Source organism: Amblyomma maculatum, chromosome 4 (assembly GCF_055883805.1).
Source record: "Amblyomma maculatum isolate TAMU_Amacu chromosome 4, ASM5588380v1, whole genome shotgun sequence".
NCBI lineage: Eukaryota > Metazoa > Arthropoda > Arachnida > Ixodida > Ixodidae > Amblyomma > Amblyomma maculatum.
Genome location: NC_139347.1, coordinates 129077581 through 129094618, shown reverse-complemented (window position 1 = coordinate 129094618; position 17038 = coordinate 129077581). Strand labels below are relative to the sequence as shown.

Here is a 17038-nt window from a genome sequence, read left to right as displayed (position 1 = left end):
GAAGACCAAACTGCGTCCAATCCTGTTAAACCATGCAGAACCATGCTGTATACCTACGTTCAAGGTGTCGAATGTCCGACAGCCGTGACAAGTAGCACAGAAGTTCCCAACTGAATGGCGTTTATTATCCCGTGTTTGTGGCCTGACCGCTCAGACGAAACAGCGGCTGCTAGTAACGCTATGTTTGGCTTTTAACCGCTCGCAGCGCATGCGCATTTCGCACGGTGCCTTATCAGTGGCGCGCACAGACAGGACACAAGCTGTACATAAACCGCAACCATTTTAAGGGGAAGTCCTTTAATGCCTCATTGTTGTTGACAGAAGGTGGTCAGCAGAGGTATCACGCTTTCAAGAGCGAGAGTTAAAAATAAATTAACAATCCTTGTCTCCACCGGGAATTAAGCCTCCTTGGATCCCCAGACTAGCTCTTTACCAACTGCGCCACGCCCCGAATCATGAAACGCTGTTCATAATTGTTTTCCTACCGTGAGGATGATAGCGGGATTCCGCAAGTGACAGATACTGCGCCTTTCCTTTCCTGTAAACGAATTATAGAACGCACGTGAACTTTGATGCGTGCAATGAAATGCTGGTTGTGTTCGACAAAGGGCGCGCGATGTACCGTCATCAAAGGTCATGACGTCACCAGGCGAGCCAACTAATTCAAAAACCCAGTTAGGAATTAGATTATCCCGGCCTCGGCGGCTGCGTTTCGATGGAGGCGAAACGAAGTGGCGTCCGTGTGCTGTGCGATGTCAGCGCACGTTAAAGACCCCCAGGTGGTCGAAATTACTCCGTAGCCCTCCACTACGGCCCCCCTTTCTCTCTATCCACTTTCACTCCCACCTTCATCCCTTCCCTTACGACGCGGTTCAGGTGTCCACAGAGCAAGTGTGACAGATACTGCGCCTTTCCCTTCCTATGAACCAACCAACCAACCAATTAGATTATCGAAAACCAGACGTGATTTCGAGGGTACGGACGAGGAATTTCTGGACAAAGTAGCTAACACGTACATGGGAGACACCAATAGGATCGCCCTCCCAGATTACAGTGGAGCCGCTAACGAGGAACTTTGCGCGCTTATCACAGAAGCAGAGGTCAGAGCGGAACTTTTAGGACTTAAAGTCAAATCAGCCCCAGGACCCAACGAGTTAAAACACCAACAAAAGCCTGAGGAACCTAGATAATGACTCTCCACACTAAACAATTCCTCACCCTTAAGGGCGGAAAAAAGGGTGCGCCGTGTATTTGCACCCAATAGCGCACCCTTGATACACCCTTTTTGGCATTATCTTACCTTTAAGGGTGCGAAAAAGGGTGCGCTACAAATTGCACCTTATTTCGGCCGCTGCGCCCTATGTTAAGGGTGCAGAACGGGGCATTTACCAAAAGGGTGCAAACGACGGCGCTGGAAGAGTGCGGCAACAAATGAGTGCTGCAAGTACAGTGTATATTCGAATCGTGTACACGTCACAAAGCGTCGTTGTTAACATGTATCACAAAAAAATAAAGTGGAATTGAGCGATGGTAACCACAGCAAATATTGAACGTTTGTATATATGATATTTAATCTGTCAGGAAAGTTGATTAGTTGAAATTCTTTTTTCTTTCAAATGTATGGCAGTGAGCATGCACATATCACTCACATGACCTTTGTATCAGCAAAATACAATCCGTACTGATTTAGAGAGTGCATGAAAAATTGTTATGATTGTAAAATTGATGGATGTGTGGGACATTTGTTTGGGAGAACCCCATAAGTGCCCTAACGAAGTACATGCAGGAAATCTGGACCAAAGGAGAGCTACCCCCGCAATAGAAAGCGGCAAACGTAATCCTAATACCAAAACCGGGCAAACCCCCGAAATTGAAAAACTTAGGACCCATTTTCTTAACCTCATGCGTAGGGAAATTAATGGAGCACGTGACACAAACGACACTGACGCGTTTCATGCAGCAAAACAACCCGTGGCCGCACGAGATAGTTGGTTTCCGACAGAACAGCCTGTATTAAATTCGAAGACATTGATTGATTGATTGATTGATTGATTGATTGATTGATTGATTGATTGGAAGGGAAAGGCGCAGTAACTGTCTCACTTGTTTTCTGTGGACACCTCAACCGCACCGTAAGGGAAGGGAGGAAGGTGGGAGTAAAAGTGGAAAGAGAGAAAGAGGAGCCGTAGTGGAGGGCTACGGAGCAATTTTGACCACCTGGGGATCTTTAACGTGCGCGCCTCTTCGTTTCGCCTCCATCGAAACGCAGCCGCCGAGGTCGGGTTCTTGCCACCCCATCCCACGCCCTATCCACTCCAACCTTCTTGTCAAACCCCTTCCCCGAAAGTCCCATCCACAGCACCACGAGCCCCACCGCCCAGCCCGGGCAAAGGTGCTCCACAAATATTACGGCTCCGAGACGGATGCCGTATGGGTGGACGCCGCATGCTCGGGCGATGAGGCGGCGGCAGCCGCGGTCAACAATACCCTTCAGTCCATTGCAACTCTCCCCCTCCCCTCTGTTACCTCCTCAGAAGTGACCGAGGAGGCAGCGATCGCCCTTGCAATTGCCCACACGGAAGCTAGATATATACTAACAGACTCAAAAACTGCACTACTAAATTTCGCACATAGGCGAGTTCATGTTTCTTCTTTTTGCATACTGACCTCGCCCACTGCCAACCCGCCCCGCCATGTGGAGCTTATCTGGGTTCCTGCGCACTCGGGGAACCCTGGCAACGAGGCCGCCAACAGCTTAGCCCGAGGTCTAATACGCCGGGCACAGGCGGTCCCCACGTCGGAGTTCTCCCTGGAGCGCATGCACACTTTTAAAGAGATGACCCAGGCCTACCGGGTCGAGAGGCAGATCTACCCCCCACCTCACTCCTCCCTCAGCAATCACCACCAAACACTATGGCGCAACCTCCAGACGCGAACCCTCCCATCCCCTTACATTAGGTCCCGTTACCACCCCACTCTCACCGACCCCTCCTGCACCCTTTGCAACCACCCCACTGCCACCCTCGCCCACATTCTATTCCAATGCCCGGCGGATCCTCCCCCGCGGGGTCTGGATCACTTCACCACCTGGGAGGAATGGGAGACCCCGCTACGCTCTGAGGACCCGGTCCGGCAAAAGACAGCCACAGACCGAGCTGCCGACGTCATGAACCGTAGGAACATGAACGTTTGAGTGTAGTGGGGCCATGCGGGGGCCCATAGGCCTGCGTGCCCCGAACTCCTCTGTTAAAATAAATGTCTTTTACTACTACTACTACTACCACAGCACCACCCCGGTGGGGCTCCAAGACATTCAGATTCCCGCATTGCAGCAACGAAGCAGGGGCACACCGCAAGGATCGGTCCTCTCACCGTTCCTCTTCAACGTGGCTATGAGAGGTCTTTCAAAAGCGCTGAGCAACATTCATCGGGGCTCAAATTTAGCATTTTCGCGGACTACATCAATATTTGGATAAACCAGAGGAGTGATGCGAGCATAGAGAGACGACTGCAGGCAGCGGCAAACACAGTAGTGGACTACGCGGCTAGTAGGGGGCTTTCGTGCTCACCGCAGAAATCAGAACTACTAGTCTACAACCTAAAATCGTTGAGGTGCGAACAAATCGGAGAATTCGATATCAAAGTGGACGGAATGTTCATACCAAAGGTTGATCAAATACGAATCCTAGGGCTGTACATTCAAGAGAATGGATACAACGACGGAATACTAAAGAAACTGGAAGGCTACGCCACACAAGTCCTATGCATATTCAGGAGAATAACATTGAAGGGCCGAGGCTTAAAAGAAAGGAGCTTGATCAGACTTATGCAGGCATATGTCATAAGCCGCATAAGCTACTTTACGCCGTATTTAAACCTTAGAGCAGAGGATAAAAGAAAATTAGAAGCACTCATTAGACGATGCATAAAGAGGACCCTGGGCCTACCAATGAGTACATCCACAGAGATGCTGCTCGCTATGGGGGTACACAATTCGTCGACACCGCGCGGCGTTCGGAGCCTGCGGACGTATTTCACATCGGCTCCTGTGGTTTTCAACTTAAGTGGCTGAATTACGACCTGAAATGACCTGATCGCCATCAAATCGGTCAGTGAAGGTGCTCCGCGCCAGTTTGAGACATTTTCGGACAATCTACGTCCATATTTGCTCATCTTTTGAAGATTTCGTCTTGGTGCCGAGCGCGTCTCGTCAGGCCTAGCTCACCCTTGACATTTGCCGGTCAGGCCTAGCGCCGCCGGCTGCTCATCGCCCAAACTGCTTTACTGCTTCATCTTTCAAGATGGAAGTTGGTGTAGAAGGAGAAGATATTTCACCAGACGAATTTCATAACGATCCTCGTTGGACCCGTGCGGTGCGGGCCCGGAACAAGCTCTACGCCAACCTGAAGCAAGCCTCGGACAGCGGCGCGTCCGCGTCTGCTGGAGCCTCGACAAGTTTGGACAACCTTGCTTCCGCGCCGAAAGGCAAGACTTCCACTCTCAAGCTGAAGAGGCGTGCTCCTCTTCCCCGGTTGCCGACATCGGACTACAAGGTTGTTTTCCGACCGGGCGGGGGCTTGGATCTTCGCCTAATAAATGGAGGTGCACTTCTGCCTCTGATCTGTGCTGAAGCAGTAGTCGACTACCGCGAAGCGAGAATCAACGACAAGTTGCGCATCAACCCGCACAACAACTCTTTCACGGTGAGCACACCTTCTGAAACTCGAATGAAACAGTTTGTCCGCATGCAAGGACTTCGCCTCAACGAACAGATGTACCCCCTGAAAGCTATGTCGCGGCCCCCGACAGTGCCGTAAGAGGCATTATTTACAAAGCCGTCTACAATCAGACGCAAGATGAAATCTTCCAAGACCTTGTGGCCCTTAATCAGAGCAAGTACTTCACCATCGCCGACGCCTGGCAGCTCGGCAGGACCAAGTCAATTTTAGTCACGTTCATTGACACCGCGGAGGTACCGCTTCAACTGAACTTCTATGGCACTATTTATTCTTGCTACCCATTCAAGGCAAAAGTTGAAGCTTGCTTCAACTGTCGGAAGCCTGGACACCGTGCCGACGTCTGTCCCAAGGAGAAGACTGACCTGTGTTCCCGCTGCGGCGTTGCCCATCCACCCAAGCAAACGCCGGACTGCACGCCCAGGTGCATCTTATGCGGTGAAGCCCACTTCACGGGGACCAAACGCTGCAAAGTGCGTTTCGAACGCTCCGGAAAGTCATCCAAAAAATCCACCCCGCCGATAACGCTTTCGGACGCTCGACCTCCTGAGACAACTCTCAAATCATCTAGACCATCAAGAAGCCGGTTTCGATCGTCTTCGAAGACGCGCAGCCGCTCCAAGACGGGATCCCGCCATGGCCACAGCAGAAGCCGCTCGAGGTCCTTCCCACCACTCCCGGGCCAAACAGTCCAGGAATCCACGAAACAGGTGAGCTGAGGCCGCATTCTTCCCCGCTCGAGCGAGAGAACGCGGAACCTAAAGCTCAGTTAAAAACACAGCGTGAAGAAATTGCCGAGCTTAAACGGCAGGTACAACTCCTTTTAAGGCGAGAGCAGTCCCCTGCAGTATTGCAAACCCAAGCACCTCCCACCATTTCCAAAACTCCTTCAAACTCTCCCCCCTCCGCGTCCTCTTCGCGCGCTACGTCGCCTGCTCGTGGCGTTCCCGCAAAACGCAAGATAGCCACTGGGGTAGTTCCTTCCGAGCCATCAATGCCAGACCAGACTGCCCTCCTTATGACGGCAATGCAGTCCCTGGAACGGTCGGTACAATCTTTCCGCGCCGAACCCCAGAACTGGATGACGAACGCCGCAAAACGACTAGAGGCTATTGAGAAGCGTCAAAGTACTCAAGAAGCCTCGTTTTCTCAAATCCAAACCCAAGTTTGTGAGCTTCTCCCCAGAGGTTGCACTGTACTCCTGGCGGGCTCTCATAGTGCGCTGTTGCTTTCACGTTTTGGCGCGTCGTGCTTCTAGTTCTGCATAGGATCGCATCGTGGTTTTGCTTCTGTTTGTTTCATGACTGGTGCAGTACAACAACGAAAGAAAAAAAAACAGAAAAAAAACAAAGAAAAAAGATTAACACTGCAAGTGGCGTGGCTTTTTTCTTATCATCTTCGAGGTTTCCATACTACCCATCCCTTTAGCTATTGCTGATAGCACCCAACATGGCGGCACACCCCAACAGAATTAGCGTGTGGCAGTGGAACTGCAGAGGTTTCCGCACAAAGCGGAATAATCTGCAACTTCACTTATCTACCCTATCCCCTAGCGAGATACCGGCAGTGATAGCGCTACAGGAAACGCTTGTTTCGGTTAAGCTCCGCGACTATACTACTCACGAGCCCTCCACCCAGCCTCAATCCAGGGTAGCGTCGTTGGTGCACCGCAACTTTACCGCAGTCGAACACCCTCTTGAGGTGGATGACGGGGATGGTCTCTTGCTGGAACTCCTACCCCGCACACGAAAATCACACACCCTTTTTGTTCTCAACCTCTATAGCCCTCCCAAGAGCCCTCCTGCCCCCTTCATTGGCGCAATCAAGAAAGCCCTCACAGTTAGCATGGGAGGATCCCTACTAGTGGCTGGCGACTTCAATGCTAGCCATACCAGCTGGGGTTACCGAAAGAATTGCCGTAAGGGTACGGCAATTTTGTCCTTCGTTCAGGACGAAGGGCTTTCTATTCTCAACGACACGTCCTATCCCACCCGAATCGGATCTAGCGTTCAGCACGACACAAGCCCAGACTTGACTCTCTCAAAAGGCGTTCGAGAAAGCCACTGGATTAATACCACTCACTCATTAGGCAGTGATCGCTACATTTTATGCACCGAGCTCTCCATCTCTTCCCTCACCCCACCCAAACGCAATCGGGCCTGCGTGGTCGATTGGGATCGATTTCGCCGCATCCGGCAAAACGCCCCGGACACCATTGTGGACTTGGAGGCCTGGGTGGCTTCTCTCACACAGGATGTGGAGTCGGCGACATCCACTCCCGGAACCAGAGGACACTTCGGCTGCGGATAGTCGCCTTCTCCACATGTGGGAGGCACACGCCAGCCTTCAGAAACGCTGGCTGTCCCAAAAGCATAATCGCACCCTCAAACGGCGAATTTACGGCCTTGTGAAAGAAATTGAAGCTCATACAAGGGACCTCGCTCACCAGCAGTGGGGGCAGGTCTGTGACCGCATGAGCGGTAATCTAGGCCTTAAAGACACCTGGTCGCTTTTACGCTACCTCCTTGATCCTGGGCACACCAAGGCCACGCAGCGTAAGAATATTAACCGCATTATTCATCAGCTTCCCTTAGACGATGACGCCCTCCTTCAGACCTTAAAAGATCAGTACATCACTACAACCCCTTCTACCCCCCTCCCTTCCTACACCGGTCCTTCCAGCCCTACCCTCGATGAGGAAATCTCTTCAGCTGAAGTCAGGGCGGCGATGCACCGCCTCAGGACGACATCAGCTTCGGGGACGGACCGAGTCACAAATAAGATGCTTCGTAACTTGGATGACCCGTCTGTCGATGCGGTCATGGACCTCTTCAACCAATGCTGGCGCACGGGAACCCTTCCGGCCCAGTGGACAGACGCCCGTATCACATTTATCCCTAAACCCGGCAAACCGTTCGACATGAAGAATCTCCGACCCATATCTCTAACTTCCTGTTTTGGCAAACTCTTTAAACATGTTGTGCTCGCACGCCTCCAGAACCACATAGATGACCACAACCTCTTCCCTGAAACAATGGTCGGCTTCCGGCCACATCTCTCCACACAGGATGTTATGCTGCAACTGTCAGAAGATGTCCTTCACCCCCGCCACGCAAAGCGCACCCGAGCAATTCTTGCCCTAGATCTCACAAAGGCCTTTGATAATGTCCGTCACGCAGCCATTTTAGATGCTCTCTCATCGCTTCAAGTCGGCTCGCGTCCACCAGTATATATCCGCCTTTCTTAGTCATCGCACAGCAGAAATCACCATCGGCTTGCTCTCATCTCCATCTTTCAAACTCGGTAGCATTGGCACCCAACAGGGTTCTGTCCTCTCTCCACTGCTTTTTAATATTACCCTTATCCCCATGGCACACGCCCTCAACCAAATCCCTGCCCTGTCCCACTCCTTATACGCCGATGATATTACGCTGTGGACCACCACAGGTAACATTGGCGCCATGGAAGATACATTACAGGCCGGAGCAGACATTGTAGTATCTTTTGCCGCAAATGTCGGCTTCGCTTGTTCCCCTACCAAATCGGAGCTTCTCATACTCCGACCTCCTAGGTGTCGTACAGACAAAGGCCCTCCTCCCCCCATCTTCTTGACAATTGACAACACCCGGATACCAGAAGTGGACAACATCAGGATTCTTGGTATTCTGATGCAAAACAATGGCAAGAATACCGCAACCATCACTTAGCTGACGGTGATGGTTCATCAAACAATCCGCCTCATTCGCCGCATAGCCAATCGCCATCGTGGCATGCGCGAGCATGACCTCAGACGCCTCATACAGGCATTTGTCCTGAGCCGTGTTGTGTACTCGCTCCTCTACCTTTTCCTCACGCGGGTGGAGGAAGACAAGGTTAACGCCCTTATCCGACAGGCGTACAAGGCCGCCCTCAACTTACCCCCCTACACTTCCAATGAATGCCTTCTTCACATGGGCATCCATAACTCCCTAACTCAGCTCACGGAAGCCCACCGCTCAGCCCAGTTGCAGCGATTATCATCTACCCTCACCGGCCGGAACATCCTTGATCGCATCCATCTCTCACCTCCCGGTCACTGCTCTACACAACATACACTTCCCCCTGCGATACACCGCGTTCTTAATGTGCATCCCCTGCCAAAGAATATGCACCCAGAGCACCATGTCACTCGCCGCAAGGCACGCGCAGCTCTTCACAAACACTATAGCTTCCAGCCAGAGACAGTTTACGTAGACGCTGCCTCATACCCCTCCCGCCCAGCGGTCGCCCTCAGCGCTGTTTCCAACTCTTTGCAACGGGTCGCGGCAGGTACAACTTTTGCCTCCACTTCCCTGGAGACGGAGGAGGCGGCGGTTGCCCTCGCCATAGCTACCACCCGAGCCACAACCATCTTTAGCGATTCTAAATCCGCCGTACGGAACTTCGCCCGCGGTCAGATCTCTACCCCAGCCTTCCGGTTCCTCGCCTCCCTCCCTCCACCCGAACACCCTATTCAACTAATATGGGTGCCCGCTCACACGGGTCACCCAGGCAACGAAGCAGCTCACTCTTTTGCTCGAGGATACGTCAGCCGAGCAGGGACTGCCACTGCCTGGGGAGATGCTCGCGAGCGCATGGTATCCTATCACGCAATCTCTCTCCATTACCGTGATCAACGAACCATCTACCCTCCTCCTCATAAATCTATGACTAAGCTACAACAGGTGACGTGGCGCCAACTTCAGTCCCGTACATTCTCATCCCCTGCTTTCTTATCTTTGATCCATCCAGGACTGTTCTCGCCGCAGTGCACCGTGTGTGGGGCACCTAAAGCTGATTTTGAGCATATTATGATCAAATGCTCGGAATTCCACCCTCCAGCCACTTGGCAACTCTCCGACCTCGAGCGATGGGAGGCTGCGGTGTCCAGCTCTGACCCGGCCGTTCAAAAGCGGCTGACAGACTGGGCTTTGGGTGTCGCTGGGAAGCACCAGCTTCCGGCCACAACAGCCAAGAGCCGACCCGTCATTAGCATGTAATCCCTTAAGGCTCCCAAATATAAAGTTTTTCACCACCACCACCACAATTCGTGAGAAGAAATAGCAGAGGCAGTCAGAGTGTCGCAACTCGAAAGGCTAAGCCAGACAACAACAGGAAGAGCCATTTTAAATACGGTAGGCCTGCAGACAGACAGAGGGATGCCACAAAAGTCTAGCATCCCACATATATCCAGAGAAGCTAACCATCTCCGCTCTTCCTCGACACATGTACCCCATATACAACGAGGAAAGGAGGCAAAAGAGAGCAGAAGCATTCAAAACGCGCTTCGAGCCACTGGACCGCAAGGCAGTTGCATACCTTGATGCGGCGAGTGGGATGTCGTCTGCGGCGGTAGCCTCGGTAGTCCACGGCCGAGGCGCCCCAGTATCGGCAGCCACTATCTGAAGCCGCAACTGCGAGACAGCTGAAGAAGTTGCGATAGTGCTTGCTTGCGTAGGAACGGAATCAAAATTCATAATTAGTGACAACAAAACAGCCATCTAAATTACGCAAATGACTGGATCGCACCAGAAGCGGTGCGCATCCTGATCAGAAAACAGCTGAATAGAAAAGTCAGCTTAATATGGACTCCAGCGCACGCGTTTGTTCCTGGTAACGAGGCGGCACACGAGTTGGCCCGAGATCTCTACTTCCGGGTAACCGTGGAGCCGCCTGATTGCCTGAACATGGACGAACGTCTATGAAATTACACAGAAATAGTCGAAAATTATAGACAAAGCAGAAAACTGGTGCCACCACCAGATAAGCGTCTGAGCAACAAAGAGGCGATTGCATGGCGGCGTCCACAGGCAGGGAAGTACATCCACCCGGTCTGGGCCTATCACGTCCAGAAAAATGAGCGACAGGACAATAAATGCAAGCAATGTGGGGAGACAGGGACCCTCAACCACGTAGTTTGGGAATGCGCTAGCTCCCCAGAAGCTAAGACAAAAATACTTAGTAGAGAAGCATGGGAAACCCTTCTGTGGAGCGTAAACCCAACTATTCAGAAGCAAGCCATCCGCCTGGCGGAAGAGGCCGCAAGGAACCAAGACCTCTTTGCCTGCCTCTAATCGCGGAGGTCCCGGCCTCCATCCCCTAGGCCTGCGTGCCGGGGGCGGGGAGTAGGGGGCCTCCATTCTGGTGGAAATAAAATTTATTCACAGACACACACACACACACACACACACACACACACACACACACACACACACACACACACACACACACACACACACACACATGAATATACGAAGCTGATCCCGCCGAGCGTCAGAGCTAGGCGCCCGTGCGGCTCCTTTCATTTCCCACTTCCTCAAACGCCACACCACACAGCAAACAGAAGCAGACCAAGATGTTTAGGAGGCGTTAGTACAGCAGGCATCAGCGGCGTTTAAAATTGATTTAGAGGATGGAAAAGGCGCCTGTCAAAATTCTCCGCGAACACGTGTACCAAGCCGTAGAGGAAGGGAGGAAGGTGGGAGTGAAAGAAAGAAGAAAATTAGATTGAGGTGTCGTAGTGGAAAGCTACGATCTACCGCGCTATAATCGCCTCATCGCACTTTAGGGGTCCAAAGTGCCATCTAGAATTTTTTATGGCTAGGGTACTTGAGGCTAACATTGCAAATGTTTGGCGATGCTCCAACAACCTCTACCCAATTAAGGCATTGCTAAAAAAAGAAAATCATTCTTTTCCTCGCAGACGGTGGGGGCCTTGCTGCTGGCAGCCGGCCTGCTGGCGCTGTTGAAACCCCACTTGGAGATATCTCAAGCCGTGCTGGATGACGACAGTGGCCGGCCGCCAGCGGAAGTAGCCGGCTTCTACGTTGTATCCGGTTCACTGCTACTTCTGACCGCCATGCTGGGCTGCGGCGGATCGTGCGGCGAGCGATACGCCTGGCTAGTGGTGGTAGGTGAAACTGCAACGATAGAGTAACATAACCATAAAGAGGAAACACTTCGGGCCTTTCGCTGCCGAGTTACAGGTTATTTGGTTGCAAAAATCGAGGCGGCAGAAATAAGTTCAAAATAGATATGCAGTCACAGCTAGGTGGCATGAGCCGCCACCCTCCTATTCAAGCGGTTTAGCCTCATCCATCCATCCATTTATTTAGAAAGAAATAAGCAGCAGTGTGACACGGTTTTGATTTCGGCGATTGCAAAATTTGCTCAGTTCCAGTACGTTTTGAAGATGTGAACGCGACTCAGCACGAGCACCTGCATGAATGTACGCGATGCACATGAGAAGAATTACCCAGCGTGGCCTCCGAGATTTGTTGATTGGAAGCACCCATCTATGATGCTGGTGCGGTTCAGAGACTTCGCCAAGTGCGCTGACAGCTATCCTTGGCTGCTGGGGCCAATGGGATTGACGCCTATTATTGATTATCCTAAGCTATGTTGCAACTGCGGTCCTTTCCGCTCAGTTGATCAGAAAGCTCAACCGTAACTGGCTTCGGGCCAAGAGATGTAGTCGCTTTTCTGTTACACAAAAAAAGCGGACATACGATCACTTACTGGTGTTCCCTCTCCCTTGTTTCAGTGGTGATTAGAATGGCGGTCTGATATAATAAGCAGCACTCGTCTTGATAATTATATGCTGTGTCGTTATAACTGCGAATAATTGTGTTCACTACAAAGATGTGTCCAAATATGTTTTTGTTTTAAATAATTTTTTCCAGTTTTCCTTTCTCCGGCCGAAAAGTATTTTAGGCCTAATATTTTTATACTGATTGTCGTGTCTTACTGTATAGTTAGTGCACGTTCACTGCAATGTTTCGCCCGCCTGCAATGATGCTCCTACCTTAACGCCGAGAGCCAAACCAAAATCACAGGTTGTCGAGGTAAAACACCGAAGGAAATAGCTTCTTCGAAATTCTCGAAATTGATATGCCCATTGGTAGTAGCCGGCAAAAATATGTGACGAAAACTAGACGCCCAGCTGTAATAGCTATGGAGGTATAATTAACGTCTTCCCTGGTTTCCATCATTGACATTTCTCCTGACGCCCGCCAACATAGGTACGATCGTGCATCCGAAGCTACCTTTGCACCTCAAATAGACTGGTTTTAAAATTAGTGGCGGCCTTTCCTAATACACCTGGGAAAGCCAAAGTAAAATAGTTATCTTTCTTCGTTATCAGTTCAAGGGATAAATTTAGTGTACTGGTAGGCGTGATGCTTTAACACAATTGCATCGACTAATAATCGCAGAGAAAAGTAGGACCAACAGGGAGGAGTGCGAATAAAGGTTGCAATACTATATTAGCAGTGGAATCCAATAGACTACTCCCCGCTGCACATAAGTACCGCGGGAGGTTGAAATGAGCTGTTTAAACTGAACAGGCATATTACTTTGCTTAGTGAAACAGCGCGACGGCACGAGGCCAACGGAAGAAACATTTTCGACCAATTCGCCAGCCAGTTCATATTGCACGGAGATCTTATGCAAACACTTAAAATTCTATAAGAGGGAGATTACTTTCCTGGTCATTAACTCGCCAGTTATTCCTGCTCGTGTTAGTAACGCCGTAGGCTTTAAAAAGCGTAGATAGTGTGGCATACGATTGCCACCACTCGCGACGGAATTGAAGCCCGGTGAGTTTCCCATACAGTTGTATTTACGGAAGCCGAATTCCCAATAAAGTCATTTTATTAGTGATAACGTGCTTAAGAACTGGTTACTCTTCAAGACAAAGCGTGCCTGTAGAAGAGAATTTTGCAGCTACCATTCTCTCATATATTATCAGCATTAGTCTCTGGATGGTGGGCGATTGCTGATTGTGTAACCGCACAGGCCTATGGTGTAATGTCTGATGGCAACATTGTCGCTTTCTTCCCGTCCCCTCCGCAGTACATGTCAGTGCTGTCGCTGGTCACCGGGGCCCTGATCGTCTACTTGGCCCTTCAGCTGAATACCTGCATCAAGGAAAAGGTGCGTGCTCATTTCAGGACGTCTCGATGGCGCCTATACTTTCCTCGCAGTGCGCTTTTCTACCGGGGCCAGCGGCTGCCAAACTCGGGCCTATATCGAAGAAATGAACGCAAAATGTATGGTATCGGAAGAAGATGCCTTTGATCACAGAAGACGCAACATACACCATTGACAAAGATGGATTGGGAAGGAATCCCCTTCCTCTCCCAGCGTGCTTTTTCCCTCGCAGCAACGAACTGCAAGCTAGTTGCTCCTAATCAAGCACATTCTGATCTAGACGCGTGTACAGTATTGGGCAGGGAAGGAATGGAATGGTGGCTATCATCAGTGGTGTCACGGAGAAAGGCCCAACGTTTGAATGAGTGGTTCAAATGCTAAAATAGACCTCTATTCACTCAGGGAGCACTATGAGGCAACATACACGCACAGCGTAGATGCCGCGCTTTCCTCTAATATATAAGGGCATTTTATTTGCATATTCTGCGATGTATTGTACCCTTTTAGTCTTTTATTCTTATTCCACATTGGGTACTGGCAAGCAGGCCGCACCTCTAGCCAGTTTCGAGCACACCTACATACGCAAAATAGGCATGTGGCACACTCACCTCCTGGGGGTCTAATGTGCATATATTGCGTGCAGTCCGCATTTCTAACACTACATAGTCCTTGTGGGGGTGGCGCAGTGGTTATGGCGCTCGACTACTGTTCCCAAGGCTGCGGGACCGAATCCCGGCATCGGAGGCCGCTTTTCGCTGGAGGCGAAAAACAAGGCGCCCGTGTGCTGTGCGGTGTCAGTGCACGTTAAAGAATCCCATATGGTCGAAATCACCGGAGTCCTCCACTATACGGCGTCTTTTATAGCCTGAATCGCTTTGGGAAATTAAACCCCAAAACCCACCAAACTTAATGCCACATAGAGCTCAAAAACGAGATGACCATAAAGATTGTTCAGTGGCACATGCAGTGTTACCGCGCCAGACATTTTAACTTCTCAAAAGGAAAGCCTTTATTTTAGTTCCGGGGCACCGAGAACACTGACATAAATTGGGGCGACCCTTACCCCAGCCTTCAAGGCTATGACGCTACTTCAGTGTTCCCGTTTCCCGGCTTCGTTTGAGAACCCATTTTCGCGTACGTGCACTATCCTACTAGCCTAATCTAAATTCCTTAATTTCTGCTTCGATTCTCTTTCACATAATCAATAGCAGATTGTCGGACGCTACCATGTCACGTCAAATACCCACGCATGCAGAGAGATAAAGCACCGCTTCATTGAAGCTTTAGGAACATGCCTGCGTAGCCTAGGGTTAGTGTTCTTACTCGGGATCGAAGAGTCCCGGTGGATTCGACTCCGAACAGAGCTACCAGTGTTGGCAGCTCCTGCTGTGTTGACCACATCATGAGGTCTCGTGGCGTCATAAAAACCGGTAATCGATTAATGCTCGGCGTTGTATCACCTGTCATGCAACTTGCCCTAGCTGTTTCCCCGTTTTTCCTCTCACAACGCAGACGCAACCGCCGGGAGTTTTTGGAAGGCGCGGGCAAAAACCGCTGTGGCGTGGAAACAGTTCGCAACTAATCAATGCAGTTGATGCGGAGGAGAATACGTTTACGCGTAAGCTCAGGTTTCGTGAATGACTTGTGCTTACGAACATTTTTTTTTTTTTTTCACATCAGCAGTAATTTGCATTTTGCTCCCCTACGGCGGTGTCTAATGTCGGCCGCCTTACCATAGAGCTTGCCGCAGAATCATCAGATGGTACGTCCTAGCTTTAACGTCTAGTTAGCCACAGGGTAGAGGTCAAAGTGACGTAGGTTCTCGTCGCTGATGATCCCAACACACCAATGAGCACCAGAACAAGACTGAAGGACTAAAGGGAGACCGGCAGATGGTAGTTAGGAATTTTCCGACAAGACAACGAAAGCGGTGGCACAGGAATAAAAAAGTAAATTCAAGAATATTGCAGCAGGTGACACGGCAATGGTAGCAACCGAATAAAATGAAATTGTCAATGATGTCGTAAAAGTACTGCGAGGATTAGCATAGGGAGTTGGCAACATGCTAGTAAGAAAATCGCGGATACTGATAGTGATGTGCGCGCTGTTGAGAGGATTGAGTATGAAACAAAGATGTCTACAAGGCGTTGTTAACTGTCAGTGAGACAAGATAAGTTTGGCCGTGAGAAGACGCTTCGAAGTGGCTGAAATAAACTGGAAAACAGGAAGAGAGAGCGTCCGAAAACGTTTTGGACGAGGTCATATGCATTTTAGCAGAAGATGGAAGCAGCGATAGTTTGATCCTCGGGTGTCGTGCAGTATATTTTTCAAAGTCCGCGCGAACTCCGGCAGTAGAAGCAGACGGCAGCACTGAAGAAAATATAATTAATACCGAGGCCAACATAATTGTCACTAGAAATATCTGGAAGAAATGTACAAAACGAAACACTAACACGTGGATCTGTTACATAAACATGCCAGGGAGGAGTAGAAAGGGAAAGAAATGGTAAAAATAGAAGAGCAGGTAAAATAAAAAATATATGTACGTGCTCAGTGCGAGGCATAAGACACACCGTTTATCGACAGCATTTACTGGGAGGCTGTGAAGCAAGAACGTAAGGTAGGAAGATGCTCTTGCGCTGAAATGGGCAAAAAGTAAACTCCTATACCGTAGCGGTGGGATTCCGTTAGAGCATCCAAATTCGGGAGCTAATTGACCCGATCACCAGCGCCACTGGATGTCCACCGGTTTTCCAACGGCTCTTCAAAAAGTGGCCCTCAGCATCTCCACGTATTTCGCTCAGTAGGGTCTTCATCGCTCGTCAGAAAAATGCCAAGGGCACTCTGGAATCTGTAGTGGAGAAATGCGAAAGCCTGAGCGTTGCTTCTGCAGACGCTACATAGCGCCCCTCGTTGAACATAACCATCGTTCCTTTGAAAGTATCAAACTTCACCGGTGTTCTATAATTGGTGTACAGGAAAGGTATGGCGCAGTATCTGTCACTCGCGGAATCCCGCTACTGTGATCCTCACGGCAGACAAGGAGAATTATGATGCGCGTGCGTTGCATAATCCTGGGCGTGGCGCATTTGGTTAAAGCGCTCTGCTGCGGTTCCGAGGGATGGAGGTTGGATTACAGGTGGAGACAGGATTTTTATCTTTTTGATGCCGTCTTCAGGATGACTGACAAGTGAAATCCCGCGGTATCCCGCGGAACTTCGCAAAGGAGTGGGAAACGATCCTTGCAGACGCTCGCTGCTACCGCACGCACGGATACGCTGGCGAATCACGAGCCACTAAAGACATATCATTCCCGCGGCTTTCACACCGCTCCTCCTACATGAAAGCACGTC

The 17038-nt window shown here is 50.5% G+C and overlaps 1 protein-coding gene across 1 annotated transcript in view; it reads left to right on the top strand.

Annotated features, from left to right (window-relative positions):
• LOC146192368 (uncharacterized) overlaps positions 1-17038 on the top strand; it is a 43050-nt gene that overhangs the window by 11597 nt on the left and 14415 nt on the right. Inside the window, exons 2-3 of the mRNA XM_084600052.1 lie at positions 11458-11664; positions 13608-13688. Coding sequence (XP_084456178.1) covers positions 11458-11664; positions 13608-13688 — 288 coding nt within the window. The remainder of the gene's footprint in view (positions 1-11457; positions 11665-13607; positions 13689-17038) is intronic.